General features: G+C 43.1%; 1 protein-coding gene across 2 annotated transcripts in view; it reads right to left on the bottom strand.

The window, feature by feature from the left end:
• Positions 1-18,380, bottom strand: part of THSD4 (thrombospondin type 1 domain containing 4) — a 639,363-nt gene that overhangs the window by 88,174 nt on the left and 532,809 nt on the right. For both annotated transcript variants that reach the window (XM_019533460.1, XM_019533461.1), the window contains one exon: positions 2,080-2,255. In XM_019533460.1, the coding sequence (XP_019389005.1) occupies positions 2,080-2,255 (176 nt within the window). The remainder of the gene's footprint in view (positions 1-2,079; positions 2,256-18,380) is intronic.

The following is an 18,380-nucleotide window of genomic DNA, read 5'->3' as shown; positions in this document are numbered from 1 at the left end:
CAGTGTGCAGACCATGTGATGCTCCAGCCTCCAATTGGCCTGCCCCGCTCCCTCAAGCAGCTTGCTGGGGTCAGCCAGCATGTGCCGAAAGCAGAGGCAGAGCAAAACCCTGGCTTTGCTGATATTTAAAAAAAAAAAAGGCCTAGATGGAGATGGGAGGACCCAAAAGAGGACATGTCTGGGAAAACCCAGATGTACAGTAACCCTACTTTAGCTGTAAAGCCACACAGCTTTGAGTCTCAGTTCTTTATCTCTTTTTAAAATCTGCTATGAGTTAACTAGAGAGCTTTTGCCTATGCAGTTGGAGAGTGAAACAAAAACAATCAACTAAGAAAAAAGGACGGAAGGACAGACACAGTTGGAATGATCATTTGCAGAACCCTTCATTTGATTTATGGACAGTATGAAAAATCTGAAGAACCCAGTGTGTGTAGCTAAAGAAAATTTCAAGATTCAGGAACTCAGAAGACAAAGACTAAGATTCAGGTAGTTGAGGAGTTTGCAGTTGGTTTAAATCCAGGATAACTAGTAAGTCCTAACTTATAACAAGTAGGTTATTCTACTAAAAAGGTCCTTCTTTTTCGTTCAGATGCTAAGCTCCTGTTCCCATTTTAGAGCAACCACCAGAAGCAGCCCTCCCTGACTGCAGTGGTAAGCTTGTTAAGCTATCAGCCATCTTAAAAGAAATTCCACTGTTCAACAAATGCAACAAAGAGCACAGTAACTGGGAGAGTGCCAGGCCCCACAGCAATAATTCACAACTCAGTTCACTAAGCACTGCCCAAATCCATGAAAGTTTTTTCCGTTTTCATGGTAAAAACTAAGGAGAGAAATAAAACAGTCATAGACCAAATCAATAAATAATAGTAGCTGAACAAACCACCACATAATAGGACAAGCTGTAAAAATAAAAATGCATTATATTACTCATTTTATGGTCAGTTTAAGTTTCTCTAAAATTCTAGTGACACTTATTTGGGAACACCTGCATTATTCACTCATTGCTCCTCATCTCCATATGGGTTATGTAGTCATCATAGATTAGACATCAGTTTCATGGCAATAAAACCTTCACAGCACTTCAGTTAACGCCCCACTTATTCTTTGTGTGAGGGCACACAATGTGCTACTTTGGTACTATGCAGTTTGAGGCCTGGATAGTCAGAACCCCATTTATCTGATCATCAAAAGTTTTACAACAAGCCTATCACTCTGTGTATCCCAAGCTGTACCTTGTTAAAGCAATTTAATAATAAAACAATTATTATTGTTACTTATATTTGTCAGCACCAGATGAGCTTAATGGAAACAAAATCCTGGTCAGTTAATAGTACTACCAGAGGGTACCTACAGCATACTCTATCTTGTAACTAAGATGTTCTGTCTGTTTGAAAATCTTGATATCTCCAATTTATATTTCAGGAAGTTATTAACAATCCACAATTGTACTTTTATCTCAATATTGCACAATAGTGAAAACTGAGCAAAATCCCACCCCAAAATGAAATCAGGGGTTTTGCTTCCCTCTGGCCACAGTTCAGTTCCTCAGTTGCTTTATTGAGTGTCTGTTGTTCAGGACTTCCTAATGAGGCTTTCTATTAAACCCATGTTTTGTCTCATGCATACTATAGCTTTTACTTGTATATTTTCTAAAAAATGTAGGAGCAAAACTACTTGACTCTGTAAGAGGTCCTGTCCTGCTGCAGACATTTGGTTCAGTTCACTATAAAACTAAATTGTGCCAAATTAGCTTAATTAGGAAAGTGTCTGGAACCAAACCAGTTCACATGAAGTAAGGAATAGTGAATGCTTTGCCTCTGATTTTGCTCAACAAATAAAAATTGGTTTTACTGATTAGTAAACTCTGGGGGCAACACATCTGTTACTGTTTAGATTTCCTACAATCTGGAGTAACTGCAACTGCAGAGGATAGTACAATATCTAAAACACTGCTGGTTTTAAGTAAATAGAATACATGTATTTATTTCGTTTTACTGCTTATATTTAGTGTGCTCTGTGAACAAAGTACACGACTCTCATTTTCCACCAGGAAGGTTAATCCGAATCTGAGCAACTTACATAGACATCCAGGATCTCGTTTGTTGGACCATCTGCTAAAAATGACTCCCCCGCAGTGCTAGAGATTTCATTTGGGCGTTTATATGTGAACATTGTCCCGCCTCCTTCATATCTCCCCGGTCGATCAATTGCCCAGTTTCCATTGATGATAGACCGTCCTGATCGACTCCGAAGTGCTGTTGAGAGGAGGGAGGACAAACACATACAAATGCTGATCAGATGAAATCATCTTGGCATACCAGTGCCCAATCTGCTATACATGTACTCAAACAAATTCAGGTAACTGGATTATGCTGGAATGAGGCAGTATGGCTGGCTCAAAATAATGCAGAAGGTATGTTACTGGTGCAGAAAAAAATGACCTAAAAACCCAAACCCTTAAGTGAATGCATGAATTAGTATTCTGCAGGAAGAGAAAAGTATACAAATTGACTAGATAATTTTTCTTAATGGTTTTTCATAGGCTGTCATGTGATTCTTTGTTTCAGACAGCTAGACAGGTATAAAGAATACACCTGGATAAAAAGGAAGTGGTTCCTAAACTTCTTTATGCATTCCTGTGAGTCTGTATTTAGTGGTTTGAATACAGTGGAACACCAAAGTGGTAATCACTACATCTGCTACACAGAAACACCAAGAGCACAATTCATAAACCAGTGTGCACATTGGCTCACTGTTGTGAAGTGTTCTAGTTATTATTTTTCATTCAACCATTTGGCAATTTTTCTATTTTCCTTTACAGAAAACACATTTTGCCAGAACAGCTGCAAAGTCCTGATCCGTAAAGCCATTTGGAATGAACGGTGTCTGAAAACACCAGTGGGACATCTAGCATAGTGAAAAGTGGCTTGCAGAGTAAGAGAGTAGGCAGGGTTTAGGATCCATTTGTGAGAAATTTTGTTTCTGTGACTTTGGTAAGTCACTTACCCTTTCTGTAAGTGTCCTCTGTCTATCTAGAAATGAAGATAAGTTTCTTTTTTCACTGTCTGGTCTACCTGGATTGTAAACTCTTGGGGACACAAACTGTGATTACATGTGTATACAATACCTAATTAAATATTATTACTATTATAACTTCTGTTCTACAATAGTGTCTAGGTATCCAAATAAAAGTGGGGTTACACTGTCTAAGCACTGTACATACGCATAGATTCTATGCACAGCATGCCTTATAGTAATTGTAGAAAGCTGCTCACATTTTGGATAAATACTCACAAAAACAATGAGGTTCTATGATACCCTATACTCTGTCCTGCCTAGAAGTACATTTCTGAAAAAAATGAAAGGAAACATTCAAGGTGCTGATTATCATTTATAAAGTCTCTCTCAGAGGAAGAATCAGATACTTCAAAGACTTCCTTTGCAGCAGTAGTAATTGACAGCAACATTCTCTGTTTTACACACAGGTATTTAAGCAGTCTAGATGAATGGGAAACTGGAGAGTAAATGAAACATTGACAAATGTAAACTAATGCAGATGGAAAGAGAGAACATTGATACTATTACAAAAGTCTAAATACCTTACAAGGTTCTAAATTAACTGTATCAAATCAAGAAAGGCACCTGGACCATACTGTAGGTAGCTCAATGAAAACCTCTGCTCAGTGCAAAATTGTGGTCATAAGGAAAGTTGGGACATAAGGAATGGAACAGATCACAGAATTATATACATAAATGATGCAGCCTCTAGAATACTATGCACAACACCAATTTCCTCATCTCAAAAAGGAATATTGCAGAAAAGGAGTTCAGAAAACAGCAATAAAGTGATCCAAGGTTCGGAAAAATATTTTTGAGAGGGTGAAAAGATTGGGATCGATTATGTTACAAAGGAGAGAAGTACAAGAGAACATGACAAAGGTAAATAAAAAATGAATGTAGATGGGTAGATCTCTATACTGCCCCTCATCTCAGAGACACTGACACGTCTACATGTGAAATTAATGGACACAATAAACTCCAGTGCATATTAGTGCTCCAGCACTGCTTTTACACATACACCCAAGACCGCAGCACACTGAGTTGAGTCAGAGCAGCCCCAGCTGGCAGGGTGCCTGGGCAGGTCAGCCCAAGGTGCTCTGACCCAACTCAACATGCTGCAGACAGGCTGGCTGGGGCACAAGGCTGCTCCAGTGCAGGGCTAGCCAACAGGCAGCCCCCACCCTCACGCCCAGACAGCCCCATCAGTGTCTACATGTGCACTGCTGTGCATTAAATAAGGCTGTTGTAGAACAGTACTTGTGTTTACAAGTACCAACCTACAGAGGAGTTCATTAGTTTCCTGAAGCCTAACAGGGCTGCATGTGTAGGCACTGGGACTTTACTGAGAACCTAATTAGGCAACTCTACAGTCTTGTGTAGATGCATCCACTGTTTCCTAAATAAGAATATTAGAGGGAGAATAAATGGAAATAAGGCTGTGTCAATAGCTGGGCTGATATCATAGTAGTTAATGCTATCACATAGGAGACTCTAATCTACCTACATACCAGAGGGCACTGCTATTTCACAGGGCTTAGCAATCCTTCCAGTAATAAACTCATGTAGTCGCAGTGCTCCAGATGCTGTTGGTTCTGGAAATTTGCAAACACACTTACCAAATAAACTGAAGAACTATGAGACACTTATGAGTGAGTGATTTGCTCATATAAAATATTTTCCAACATGGTCAGAATGTATCTGAGGTAGCCAGGTATAACTCCAGCTAAATTTAACAGGTTTAAAATGACAGACTGTGTATATAAGATTTTGACCAGAAGTGGCCAGCCCACACCACATGGGCTACAAGCAGCACATGTAATCCGTGTGTGTGATACGTGGCAGATTGGGCAGGGGGCAGAAAGCAGAACAATAGCTTGGGGAGGCAAAGGGAATTGGAGTGGCCCTTGGGAAGGGTGCAGAGCTTGAGTTATGACACAACTGCCAAAGAGACTGCCCTCCCTTGTTTAATTTATTGGGCTCCCTCTCCTGCAAACAATAAATTATACATATATTGTTTAATGAAATGCCTGCTGCAAAAGTGAGATGGCAAATGAACGTCGTAAGTGATAAAGTGTCTAGTTAAGGCCATCTTAATGAAAAGAGATTGTATTTAGAATTCTTTCACTTTGTAAAGCCCATACTGAGGTTGACCATAGATGTAGACCCTAATCTCAATGAAACATAAAATTACCTCTATTCCTCCCAGGCAAATGGTCCTCCAAAATGGACTGGGACTAGCAAGGTCTGAAGTGATGACAATGCCCTTATGTACAACATCCAGTGGTGTTTTCTGACACCACACAAGGGGTATCTACACATGCTATTAGCATGCAGCAATAAACTCTAGCACATATTGCGCAGAAGTTTATTGTTCTCAGGTGTGATGTTTGAACATACGCCTGGGTCTGCAGCACATTGAGCCAGGCTGGAACACCTGGCTGGCATGGGAGCTAGGAGGTTAATCTGCCAGCCCAGAGCTGCTCTGACCTGTCTAAGAGGGACTGGATGGGGCACGAGGGTGCTCCAGTAAGGAGCTACCTAGCAGGTAGGCAAAGCACTTGAAGCACCTTTGTACTCTAGCCAGCTGGGTCAGCCTCTACACATGCATGAAAAAACCCCACAGCACGGTGCATAATTATGGTGCATTAAGCTTAATACCTGTAATAACAAGTACTAACTTAATGTGTCGTAATCAGTGCTATTGTACATTATTGTCAACATATTTTTTTAATGTGATGCTAATATGCAGTAAATTAATTCTACTGTGCATTAGCACAGCATTTGCTGTGATGTGCTAATGTGCATTTGAATTAGTCTACTGCGCTTCTAACTTCTAGTGTAGATGTGACTAAAGAGGACTAAGTTTCTCCCAAGAGAAGAAAGTAGTAGTGAGCATGCATTCACTCGGCATGTGAGAGATGATAAAGATAATTCTTCCTGGTGTTCCCCTTAGAGAGGTGGTAGAAGGGAGCAGTTCTCCAGTGCTCTCAACAAAGCATTACGCTAAGTGACCTAATTACAAAATTAGAAGAGTTCTACTTTGGTTTTGTCTTGCTCATGGCTCTGAGTACACTGAAAAACTCTGGGTGGCTTTAATGGAAGGCAGGGTAGATTTAACCTTATAGACTAACTAGAGATATAGCTAGCACAAGCTTTCGTTAGAAATTCTGGATAGACACTAGACAGATGGAGTGATGTTTACATGAAAGAGTGAGTGAACACCAATCTGACATCATATAGAAAGACAGAGGGCATTTTTACATGAATTTTGGGACATGGCGCTGGGTGCTTTAATTAGTGAGCCACGCTAATTAGAAGTGCCCATGCATCACGTGTACCAGCATCTCTGAAAAATGCTGAAAAATGGCTATGGGGCACTTTGAACTAAAGCTCATTGAACGTGTTTTATTTCAAAGCACTCCACCACTATTTTTTCAGCACGGGGGCGCGGAAGCCTGCCAGAGTGCATCAATTTCCGTGCTCCAGCAGACTTGATTAATTTCCAGGTCCTGAAGAAGACTGCCTGCCCGTCTGTAGGAGCCCACAAAGCCCTGTGGCAGACAACTTTAATTTCCCTGGACACTCCATTGCTGACCTCAGGGTAGCTGTTCGTGGGCAAAAAACTTTAAAAAGCTGATTTAAATAGGAAATTGTAAAACAAGAAATCATTCACAGACTGGATTGTGTTAGGTATGGTTTAAAAAGGGACTACAGATTCTTATCATATTACGTGGATCAGTTTTTGTGACCCCTTTGTTCCTATAGGTGCAGCTCCATGGAGACCCTGAGCCATTTTCTGCTGCCTGAGGCTGAGGGAATATGCAATGACCAACCTACCAGACACCAGACTCATACACAGCAAAAGGACAGTTCCTGAACTCCACCTGAGAGCTGCAGCCCTACTCTGGACCTATATATAAGCTGTTTCCACTCTGAGATTATGAAAAAACCCCACATTTATGTTATAATCTTTCCTGCTGAACAGAGCAGTAACTAGGATGTTATCATACAGCAGGTGCCACTGTTGTCAAGGACAAAACAACATACATACTGGCAGCCTTGAGACAACCGACCAATAAGGAATTTTACAAAATCCTAACAAAGGGCACCATGGCACAATACCAGGAGGAACTAGATGACCTCCTACAGAATCTACATCAGAAAACATAGAAGGACTACCTCCTTTGAGCCCAGGCTGGCAAATTTGCTTAATACCCAAGATCCACAAACCAGGCAGCCCAGGACACCACATGGTCTATGGCACTGGCACCATCAAGGAGGGAATTTGTGGCTACGTAGACTCTGTCCTCTTTCCATATGCCACTGATGTTGGAGCATCCAGTTATTTGAAAGACATCATAGATTTTTTAAAGAGATTGGACTCCAGTGACAAATTTCCAGCTAATACCACACTAGCCACCATGGATATCATGTCTATACTACAACATCCCCCATGAAGATGGATTACAAACCATTAAGAATATTATCCTCAATTATTGGTACAGGCTTTAATGATACAATTTTATTTTAATTTATGCTCTTCAGAGATGCATCTATTTAGGGATGCCTTAAGTCTATTTGGTGCCTGAATCTCTACTTTTCTGATATGTTGTTATAGTTTCTCTACCTCATATCTTAGCTGACACAAATAATATATTAAGTCAGAAAGCAGGGTAGAGATGTACCTAACTGACTAGGAGATGCCTAAGCTTTTATGAGCAAGACCTCACTTGGTCTGATGTAGTGAAACATGGCTTTATTTTAGTTATACACTCTATAGTCTCATTCATTATAGGTTTCTGGGAGGCAAAGTTAAGATGCATAAATTGTAAAATATGGATTATTATAAATAGCGATGAAAAGGAATAACTGTAAAAGACATGTTATTTATGTTGTTACATTAAACACCTGCAAAGCAGACTGTTTTGCAAACTCTACTGGATCCTGGTTTTACATTATCTTTAATACAGAACCCCCCTACTTTTAGGGGTCTAATTTTATGATCTGAACATTTTTCTTACATAGTTACTTAAAAAAATAATCAGAATATCAGAGTTCAGAAATGAAAAAAGTGCTGGTAAATATTAAACTATTGTTAATAATGAAGCTGTAGAAAGATGGCTGTCTGGAAAACTGTAAGTCTATTAAACTGTCATTTGAAATTCATCATCTGACAGGTGTAAGAGAGGCCTTCCCATAAAAAAAAGAAAAAGAAAATTTAACCTTACAGTTTGATCACCTTGCACTAATTGCCTCCAGCCTCAAGAATGCTTATGATGCTGATATTCTTAGCCAAAGTATGAAAAAGTATAAAGATTATTAAGCAATTTCTCATTAAGGTACAGCTTGATTTCATCTACTTTAGGGCCAGCTTCTCAGATAAAACTGTGCATGTTACAGTTCCCTTCAATGCTCTGCACCAATAGTATGGTATGTCTTTGACTACAAATTCTCATCAATGCTTTTGTTTGGGCTGGGATTCAAAAAAAAGGAAAGCTCAATATGCTATAAAACAAAATCTGTACTTGGGGTTCTTAAAAGCATTGAGGTTTGCAGAGTTCAGCTTGTAGCACTTTTTTAATGACAGTGTTTTGTAGCTCTTTTCTCACTGTTTATAGATTCTTTATTGCTTCTACTGTCTCTGACACTGGAAAGATGAGGATAGATTATATCAAACTCTGCAGAGTAAAGTTCTGAAAACCACATGTTCTAACGCTTTCACTCGTAGCAGCAGTTCCCTACAGCCGGTGTATAATGATACCCGGCATGTGAAAAGATTACCTTAATTTGCATTTTCCCACAAACAGGAGAGGTAAACTTAAAAAAAAAAAAGCCTAGATCCCCAAATTATCACCAGCCCAAGAGGTAGGGCTTTGAGAGAGACGCCAAGTTATCATTAGCTAGAATGGCAAGAGTCAGCAAGACTGAAAATACAGTAAAATGGTTACCTTTTATAACCTTGACACGTGGACTGCAACTGAGGCCAGTACCCTCAGCCAAGTTTTGTAGTGTAATTCCATTTTACATTAATTCTACTGTGCTGTAATTCTATTTTTTTTTAAATTGCCCTTCATCCTTGTGGAGAAAATATGACCCAAGTCATATATACACAAGAGATATACACAATATACACCAGAGACACTAAAACCAGAAGATAAAGAAAAACAGCCTACCATGTATTCTTCTTTTATTATACTTTTAAAATACATTCAGTTTTAGGCCAACCTCACAATTCTAGTTTTTGATGCTTCACGCTACTTGTATTTGCTATAGCGCTAGTAAAAAATCCTACAGTTGCGAAATTAGTTGTGCTCCCCGCTACCTAAAAGTTTCAAAGTTTTACACCTTAACATTTCTGGGGTTCCTCCAGACCACATCAGGACTATCTGAACCACTCCTACATCTGTAGCACTGCCAGGAAAAGGAAATGTTCACTACTGATTACTAGAAGCTGTAAAGGGCTTAGTCAAGATAAATGGGCTACTTCATCTTTTCCCTCTCCTTCCAATCAGCTAACAAGTAAACAGTGATGGTCTGCTCTTCAAAAGCCCTACCTAATTTTATCCATTAGCCAGTATCTTGAACAAGATTAAGACACTTCATTCATTTTACTCAATTCCTCAAAGGTGCCCTGCTCTGGAATATATGTGTAGCATTACTTAAACTCCAGATTCAGGAAGATTTAGGGAAAATCTAAATAAAAGCTTTCATACCACTGCACATTCCTTGAATGCAGCTTCCACAGATGTCCACATGTCTGACAATAGCAGCTAGCAAATATGATACAGTGCACCAAGATTGGAAGATTGTCTATCCGTTTAAGCTAAAAAACATCATTTCCCTACTTGGGCCTGCTCTCCAGACGCAGTGTATGGCTTCCTAATGGCAGAAGGACTGCGTTCAATTATAGCAGGCCAGGAAGCTTTCTGGTCTTTTTGGAATCTTCAAACTAAACTGTCCAATTCCCAGGGACTCATGTAAGTGCCGCAATGACAACGTAAGAGACGTGAACCTGCACAGTAAAGCAGCACTCTCTCATTGTCCATACTAAAATGGCAGCTTCATTACAAGAGTGAATTATTAGTGAGTCAGTGAACATAAATGGGACATCAGTCACTTAACCTCTGGGTGCCTGGGCAGAACAGGGCTGCTTAGACATGCAGATAAAGTTGGGGAAATCCCAAAACATTAGTGGAAGACAAACCACAGGAGAGGTACAGGGAAGTCCAACAGTGAAGTGGCTGTGACAATTGCCCAGGAGACCCAGGTTCCAGGCTGCTCCACAACCAGAAGGGGTCTGAATTTGCATCTCTTGCTTCCCAGCAGGATAATCTAACTCTAGTCCAACCTTTCTGAATGTGGGGCAGGATCATGAACTTTTTATCACCCAGTGGGCTGGTGAGCCATATTCAACGACCTCACAGGAAGCGGTAGCACATCACCACCCCAAAACAAAAGTACAGTGTTTACTTTTGTTTCCCATCGCAGCACCTCGGGCCTCAGAAAACAGCTTGGAGGGCTGCATGGCAGCCCGTGGGTTGCATGTTGGACAAGCCTGCTCTAGTCCCTCTATTGCCTGACTTGGAGGCCAATTTCAAGAGGAAAGCTAAAAGAATGCTCTGCCTAATACCTAATTTTTTTCTTGGTGGTTTGAGTGCCCTAATCAGTAGGCTACTGCACTTTAACATAGGAAGGCAGCTTCCTCCTCTTTATTACTTCTGACATATACCTGGACAATCTCATTCTACCACACCTGGAAATAAAATCTAACCTGTATAAGTGGCAAAAATTGTAGTTATGCTTCTTAGTAAGTGTGCAGCCCCAAATGTCCACGGTTCAGAGGAAGGTAATGGAAAACTGTGCTTATGGGAAACCTCAGGACAATCCCAGGTACTGAGCAATAGACTTAACAGTAAATAAAAACACATCTAACAAACACAAAAGTGACTAGTCATATTAGCCTGAATTCAAGGACGAGGTAGGACAGGATGGCAACAATCTAATTCATCAGATGCTATGAACAGGCTGGTACAATGAAAAAAGATGTTATAAAGAAGGGAAAAGGGATGGGGAGGCATCTACTAAGGCCCCCTCTATACATTACAAGTATTGCACAATTAACTGGTTAATTGCACAATTACCTTATGACCAGCTACACATGCAAAATAGCTATTATACAATAAAAAGCTCCAACCAGCTATAAAGTTAGACCTAGTACTCAAAATTGTGTACTAACTTTAAAGTTCAATATCAACTAGCTATAATTTACACTGTCTCCCCCAGAGCTGGGAGCCCCGTTATCTGTCAGGGCTCCTAGTTGCAGGGGTGCACCATGCCCAGTTTGAAACCCCTGAGCTCAGGCAGCATGATCCCCAAGGCTTAGGGGTGTCTGAAACCCCCATCCCACACAAGGATCTCTGTCCCAGCTATGTCACATGCATAGCCAGGACTGACTGTCCCCAGACCTGACAGGGTGCAAGTCCTTCATCTGATGGGGCTCTCAGTCCCAATAGGGTTCTTTGTCCAGGCCGTGCCTCACGCACAGCTGGGACCAAGAGTTCCCACAGCTGATGGGGCTCTCAGTCCTGGCTGCAGGCACGTGTGAGGTGTAGCTGGGGACAACAGCCCCATCACTTATGGGGTCCCTCTGTCTGAATTGTGCAAGAGGTACAGCCAGGGCCAAGAGACTTGGTCAGCTGCAGGACCCTCAACAAAGGGGGCTCCCAGCCATGGGAACCTCCTTCTTACCAGTACAGGGGGAGCCCAGGATCAGGTGGCCCCTGCATTGGCAATAAGGCATGACTGGATTTAATATGTGATCTCACAATTGTGCCTTCTGCCATGTACATGTGAGCCACACAATCATGCCTCCTGGCATGCATTTGGCATGGGTGAACATTAAATCGAATTACACCTTTACCTGCATGTGTAGAGGAGGTCAAGAGGTGTAACAAGTGGGTTGATTAAATCAATGGAGATTAACAAGGCAGCTGATACCTAGAGAAACCCTGCAGTTAACAGCTAGTCAAGTTAATGGGCTAAGAAAACATAGTTCCTGTTGAAACAATGGTTGATACAATCTTATTTTTAAGTTAGTTTTTAAAGTTTTGCTTTTTAAGGACAACTACTCCAAGGTCACTTAAGAGGTTAAATGGATGATGCCCATCCATTCTTTTACATAGGCATTGCCCTGTCTGGCCCATGTGGAAAAGAGGGACACGGTTAAGTTGGTGATGGCTTATATGATGCTGGTAGAGGAGGAAGTAAATGAACCCTGGGGTCACAGTTTGTGTTGCTTGGTCCAGTAATGATTTAGTCAGTGATGTTGAGGGGACACAACTAGCATCTGGGTCAATAGCAAGGCTGGTAGCTCAGTGAGATCTGGAGTTGCGTAGCCTACTGCTGGAGAGATAGCATTTGAAGTCCCAGGGGCTGCCGTAAGCCAGGACAGGCTTTTCACTCAAAACTGCGTTAAGATGGTTAGGATTTCCAGGAGAAATTGTAGGCCATTAATAATGTGTCTGAGGTCTTCAAGCTGGAGGCTGTAAGTGACAAGTAGGGGGACTCATGGGTGTTGTAGCACACTGGGGCAAGCTCTGAGTCAGTTCCATTGATTTAAGTGGCTATAGTTTTGGCACTGTATCGTAAGTGTAGGATGTGTATTGCCATCCTTGGCACACGGTGCTACCCGTGGCTGTGTCCAAATGTTTGGGACCTGGGGTGCCAGGTAGCTTTACCCCTACTCAGCTCACCTAGAAACAGTCAGAGGCTCCTGAGAGGAGAGGCTCCCTTTTACAATGGAGATACCTTGCAGATGCAAAAATAACTATTTACAGAATTTAAATTATATACAGGAAATAATATCAAAAGTTTGAAATACTCTTTTTACAATACCCAAGGATGAGTTTATACAAAAATAATACTTGATAGCTATTACACTTAACTTGATCTTCCCTTAAAAAATATAAAGCTAATAGCTGATGTACTATGTTAAATACTCATTGTATTAATCCCCCAATTAATTATTTACAGCTAACAGCCAGTCACCCTGACTTGTGCCCAATGGATGCAAGGAGGGGCAGTCCCTGACTCTTCTCATTACACACTTTGGAGGTTCAGTTGGCTCAGATTATCCCACATAGGCCCAGGCATCTTGCAGTGTGCAAAGGCTGTTTCCACTCCAGACCCCTGCAAAACACAATTATTCCATGTGTGCTTCTCTGCCTGTGCATGGCCTCGCCAAGCCCATGGAGCAATTTAAGCAATTAAGCACACAGAGGAACAGCAAACTGTCACTGGCAGGCCGGGCAGCAACTCTGGGCTCACTTCTTTAGGCACTCAGGCACGCTGAGGCTTCCCCTCAGGTCATGCTTCCCTGGGTCTCAGCCCACAAAGACATCCTGGGAACTTTCCCCTGTCGGTGTCTATTTTCACCAAGCTGACCCAGTCCTGCCACACTTCTTTCCCTGCCCACTCACATAGGGGGTTTAATCACTAGCACTTAATCAACCTAACTTTAATTAATCTCCTCGCATCACTGGACTACTGGCCCTTGTCTGCCACGCCCCCCTGTCACTGGGCTGTCCAGCCTCCTTGTCTCTGCACCCCCCAGGTGGTGGGCTCTCCAAAATTGTGCACCCCCCACTCTCTGGGCACTAGTGAAGCCTCCAAACCTCCCCTTCAAGCCTCAGCCCAAACCTCCGGTAGGAGTGACAACATAAACATATGCCCCTAAGCTACAAGATACTAATAACATTGGAGAACACAGTCTGCCCCTTTAAGAAGGCAAACTTCTCCCCCAGCATTGTGTGGCTCATAGCCTTAGGTACGTTATGAGCTCCTGGAGCCCTATTAGTCTTGCAAGCAGCAAAGCAGGCAACCAAGTGTCTCCAGGTAGTTCTTTCATGCAGGAGCTCCTATCCCTGGCAGCTACCAGAGAATGTATGTGCCCGGAGCCCTGCCTCCTCCTGGCCAGCTGACCATGTGCAGGTGTCAGCTAATTCACTCATTAGCCTGTTGCCAAGCTGTGGAGCTCTGCCTAGATCCCAGGGCTCTCTACCTATGCTGCTTCTGCGCTTAAATGGGCAGGCACACCTTAGTGCCCTGCAACATGGAGAATACTTCTTACTTTTCCCAAACATATTATCCTATTCTATCCTTCTATTATTATCCTATAATGACACCAAGGGGTGTCCAGGAATTCCTGATTGCCAAAAAGGCGGCATACACCCAGTGGAAGGTGCTATGTTCAAAGAGGAGTATACCTCCTCTGCTTGGACCTGTAGGGGGGGCTGTCAGGAAAGCTAAGGTGGACATAGAGCTAGGACTAGCATCCAAGATCAAAGATAATAAAAAGTCCTTTTTCAAATATATAGGGAGGATGAAAAAAGCACCGGGAAATGTGGGGCCCCTGCAAGATATGTTGGGCAATCTGGTGGTTGTGCCAGAGGAGAAAGCAGACCTCTTTAACCAATTCTTCACCCCCATTTTCTTGTGCAGGGACCGGGACTTCCCCACTGTGATGCCAGATGGACTCGAGGGGAACACCTCCAGACCTCAGGCTGGGGAGGACCGAGTTAGAGAGCTTCTGGAGGGGCTGGACGTGTTCAAGTCAGCGGGTCCAGATGCTCTCCGCCCCAGGGTGTCGAGGGAGCTAGCAGGGGTTATTGCAGGGCCCTTGGCAGGGCTTTACAACCGCTCGTGGTGCTTGGGCCAGGTGCCAGATACACAGGCCAGGTGCCAGATAATTGGAAGATAGCCAACATGGTCCCCATCTTGAAAAAGGGAGGAGGGGAGACCTCGGCAACTATATGACTCGGTCCTTGGGCCCACGCTGTTCAATTTCTTTATCAGCGATTTGGACAATGAGGTGAAAAGCAACCTGTTTCAATTTGCTGATGATACCAAAATTTGGGGTGAGGTGAGCACACTAGTAGGGAGGGAAAGACGGCAGCAAGACCTGGATAGGTTACAGGGGTAGGCTAACAAAAACAGGATGCGTTTCAATACTGACAAGTGCAGGGTGCTTCACTTGGACAGTAGTAACCAGCAGCACACTTATAAGATGGGAAACTCCCTCCTTGAGAGCACGGAGGCAGAAAGGGACATGGGCTGACAATGCGAGGTCACGGTTGGCAGGGCTAACTGGACCTTGTTGTGCATCCACAGGTGCATCTCAAGTAGGGCCAAGGAGGTGATCCTCCCCCTTTACACGACATTGGTCAGGCCACTGGTGGAGTACTGCGTCCAGTTCTGTGCACCCCACTTCAGGAGGGATGTGGACAACACTGAAGGGGTCCAGAGGAGGGCCACCCGCATGATCCGAGGACAACAGGGCAGACCCTACAGTGAGAGACTGCGGGACCTGAACCTGTTCAGCCTTCACAAGAGAAAGCTGAGGGGAGACCTGGTGACTGTCTATAAACTCACTAGGGGGGACAAGAAGGGTTTGGGAGAGACCTTGTTTCCCCTAGCGCCCCCTGGCATAACAAGGAATAACGGCCATAAGTTGTTGGAGAGTAGGTTCAGATTAGACATCCATAAGAACCACTTCACAGTCAGGGCAGATAGGAGCTGGAACCAACTTCCAAGGAAAGGCTTGATGCCTACCTGGCTGGAGTCATTTGAGCCCAGTTTTTCCCGTGCCCAGGCCGGGGGTCGGACTTGAAGATCTGCAAGGTCCCTTCCGAACCTACTTCTATGATTCTATGAATTGTACCAGGAACTTCCATGGCCATTGGGTAATTTAAATGATAGCAATCAAGACATGTATATGCATAATGGTTCCATGACTTCAGCAGACAACAAATAGTACAACATATTATGAAATTATGATTACAAAACACAAAACCACATTCAGCTGATGGCACTCATAAAACTGCCAGTAAAGGGAGACTTTATGAGATGCTGGAATGTAAGAACAATATCATAAGATAGCATTAAAACCCATCATACATACTTAAATACTCATGAGAAGAAAAAATAATAAAATGTGTATTTTGAGAAGGAATAAGTCTTTAGAATGAATAAATGAAAAATGCAAAATCTAGTAATCCCTATTTAAACATTAATCATGAAGATGCCAAATGGATTTTTAGAGAAACATAAATTCCACGCATTAGACTCTCCACAGGGGAACATTTATTATGAAGTTTTGGAACATAAGAGACTTGCATAGCTTGGATTTGGACTGGGTACATGGATAAAGAAAAAAATCTGTCTTTACAACTGTGACTCTAGCTTTCTGAGTGATGTGTACAGCAAATGGCAATCCCAATGTCTTTTCCTGTTTAGCTGCCATTTGCAACCAATTAAGTTTGTGACACATTTAATAGTGAAGCTCATAAATCCTCGACTGTAATATAACTGTCTAATTTTCATTCTATTTTTCAGAATAAAATACTTGCTATGTTTTATTTTGCGGAGAAGTGAAGTTAATTACTTATTAACTTTTTAAATGAAAGAATCCAGGTTCTATAAAATTTGGCAAATTACATAGTAGGGCTGTTCAATTTGGTGGATATTTGGCCCAATTCAGTGGCTGAATTTCTGAATCCGACTCTGATCAAATCAGGAGACTCTTTAATCTCTCCAAATTGAATCGGAACCCTCCAAATCGATTCAGAAAGATTTGGTGATTTGGCCAGCTTTAAATGTTTCATAGTAACTAGTGTCAGGAGAGACCTGAACAGATCATCTAGCCTGACCCCCTGCCACAGGCAGGAATGAATGCTGGGTTTACAAGATCCCAGACAGGTGATCATCTAACCTCTTTTTGGTTTTACCCAAGTTAGGGGTGAGGGCCACTTCCCTGGGAAGTTGGTTCCAGATTCTGGCCACCCTAACTGTAAAATATTGCCTCCTGCTCTCTAACCAAAACCTATTCTTCATCAGTTTATTACCAACGTTCCTCATCACCCCAGGTGGTGCTGGGGAGAATAGGGCTCTTCCTATATTTGCTGATGATCTCCCCTGATGAGTTTGAAGGCAGCCACCAGGTCCCCCCTCAGCCTCCTCTTGCTGAGGCTGAACAGATTCAGGACCCTCAGTCTCTCCTCATAGGGCCTGTCCTGCTGCCCTCTCACCAAATAGGTGGCCCGCCTCTTAACTCTCTCCAGGCTGGCCACATTCCTTTTAAAGTGTGGCACCCAGTACTGGACACAGTACTCCAACTGCAGCCTGACCAAAGTTGCATAGAGGGGGAGCATCACCTCTCTGGACTGGCTTGAGATGCATCTTTGGATGCATGACAAGGTATGGCTGGCCTTGCTGGCTGCAGTCTGGCATTGGCAGCTCATGTTCATCTTGGAGTCAATAATGACTCCAAGATCCCATTCTGCCTCTGTGCTTTCAAGAGGGGAACTCCCCAGCCTGTATGTATGCTGTGGATTCCTTCTCCCAAGGTGCAGCACCTTGCATTTATCTATGTTGAACCCCATCCTATTATCATCTGCCTACTTTTGTAGTCTGTCTAAATCTAGTTGCAGCCTCTCTCTCCCTTTGAGTGTGCCCACGTCACTCCACATCTTAGTGTCATCAGCAAACTTGGACAATGTGCTTTCAACCCACTCGTCCAAGTCGCTGATGAAGATGTTAAACAGTGCAGGCCCGACGACTGAGCCCTGGGGGACCCCACTGCTCACATCTCGCCAGGTTGAGCACAACCCATCCACCACTATTCTGGGTGCGCCCAATCAGCCAGTTGTTTACCCAACCAACTGTGTAAGCATCAGTGCCACAGTAGCTTAATTTATTAGTGAGAATGGGGTGAGAGACAGTGTCAAAGGCCTTCTTAAAGTCTAGAAAGACTATATCCATGGTGACACCATCATCCAAGGGTTTAGTTACCTGGTCATAAAAGGCAGTCAGGTTGGTCAGGCAGGACCTGCCTTTGATGAACCCATGCTGGTTGCCCCTGAGCAGGATCTCTCTTGCTGACCCCCCACAGATGTGCTCCTTGATGATTTTCTCCAACGACTGAGGTGAGGCTTATGGGCCTATAGTTACTCGGGTCATCCTTCCTCCCTTACTTAAAAATGGGGACCACATTAGCTAGTTTCCAATCCCCTGGCACCTGGCCAGATGACCATGAATGCTCATACAGTCAGGCCAAGGGCTCCGCGATGACCCCTGCCAGTTCCCTCAACACCCTTGGGTGAAGGACATCTAGACTTGCAGATTTATGTTTTTTCTACATACCTCTAGATGCCAGATGGCTTGTCAACACTGCAATGCTGGGTAGGATGTAGTGTCCCACAGGAGTACGGGGGGCTCCCCAGCATGCTTGGCAGCAGATGGGGAAATGGACCAGAAGGACTTTC

This window comes from Crocodylus porosus, unplaced genomic scaffold (assembly GCF_001723895.1).
Source record: "Crocodylus porosus isolate Cpor-Errol unplaced genomic scaffold, CroPor_comp1, whole genome shotgun sequence".
NCBI classification, from domain to species: domain Eukaryota; kingdom Metazoa; phylum Chordata; order Crocodylia; family Crocodylidae; genus Crocodylus; species Crocodylus porosus.
This window is presented reverse-complemented; position numbering and strand designations above follow the sequence as displayed.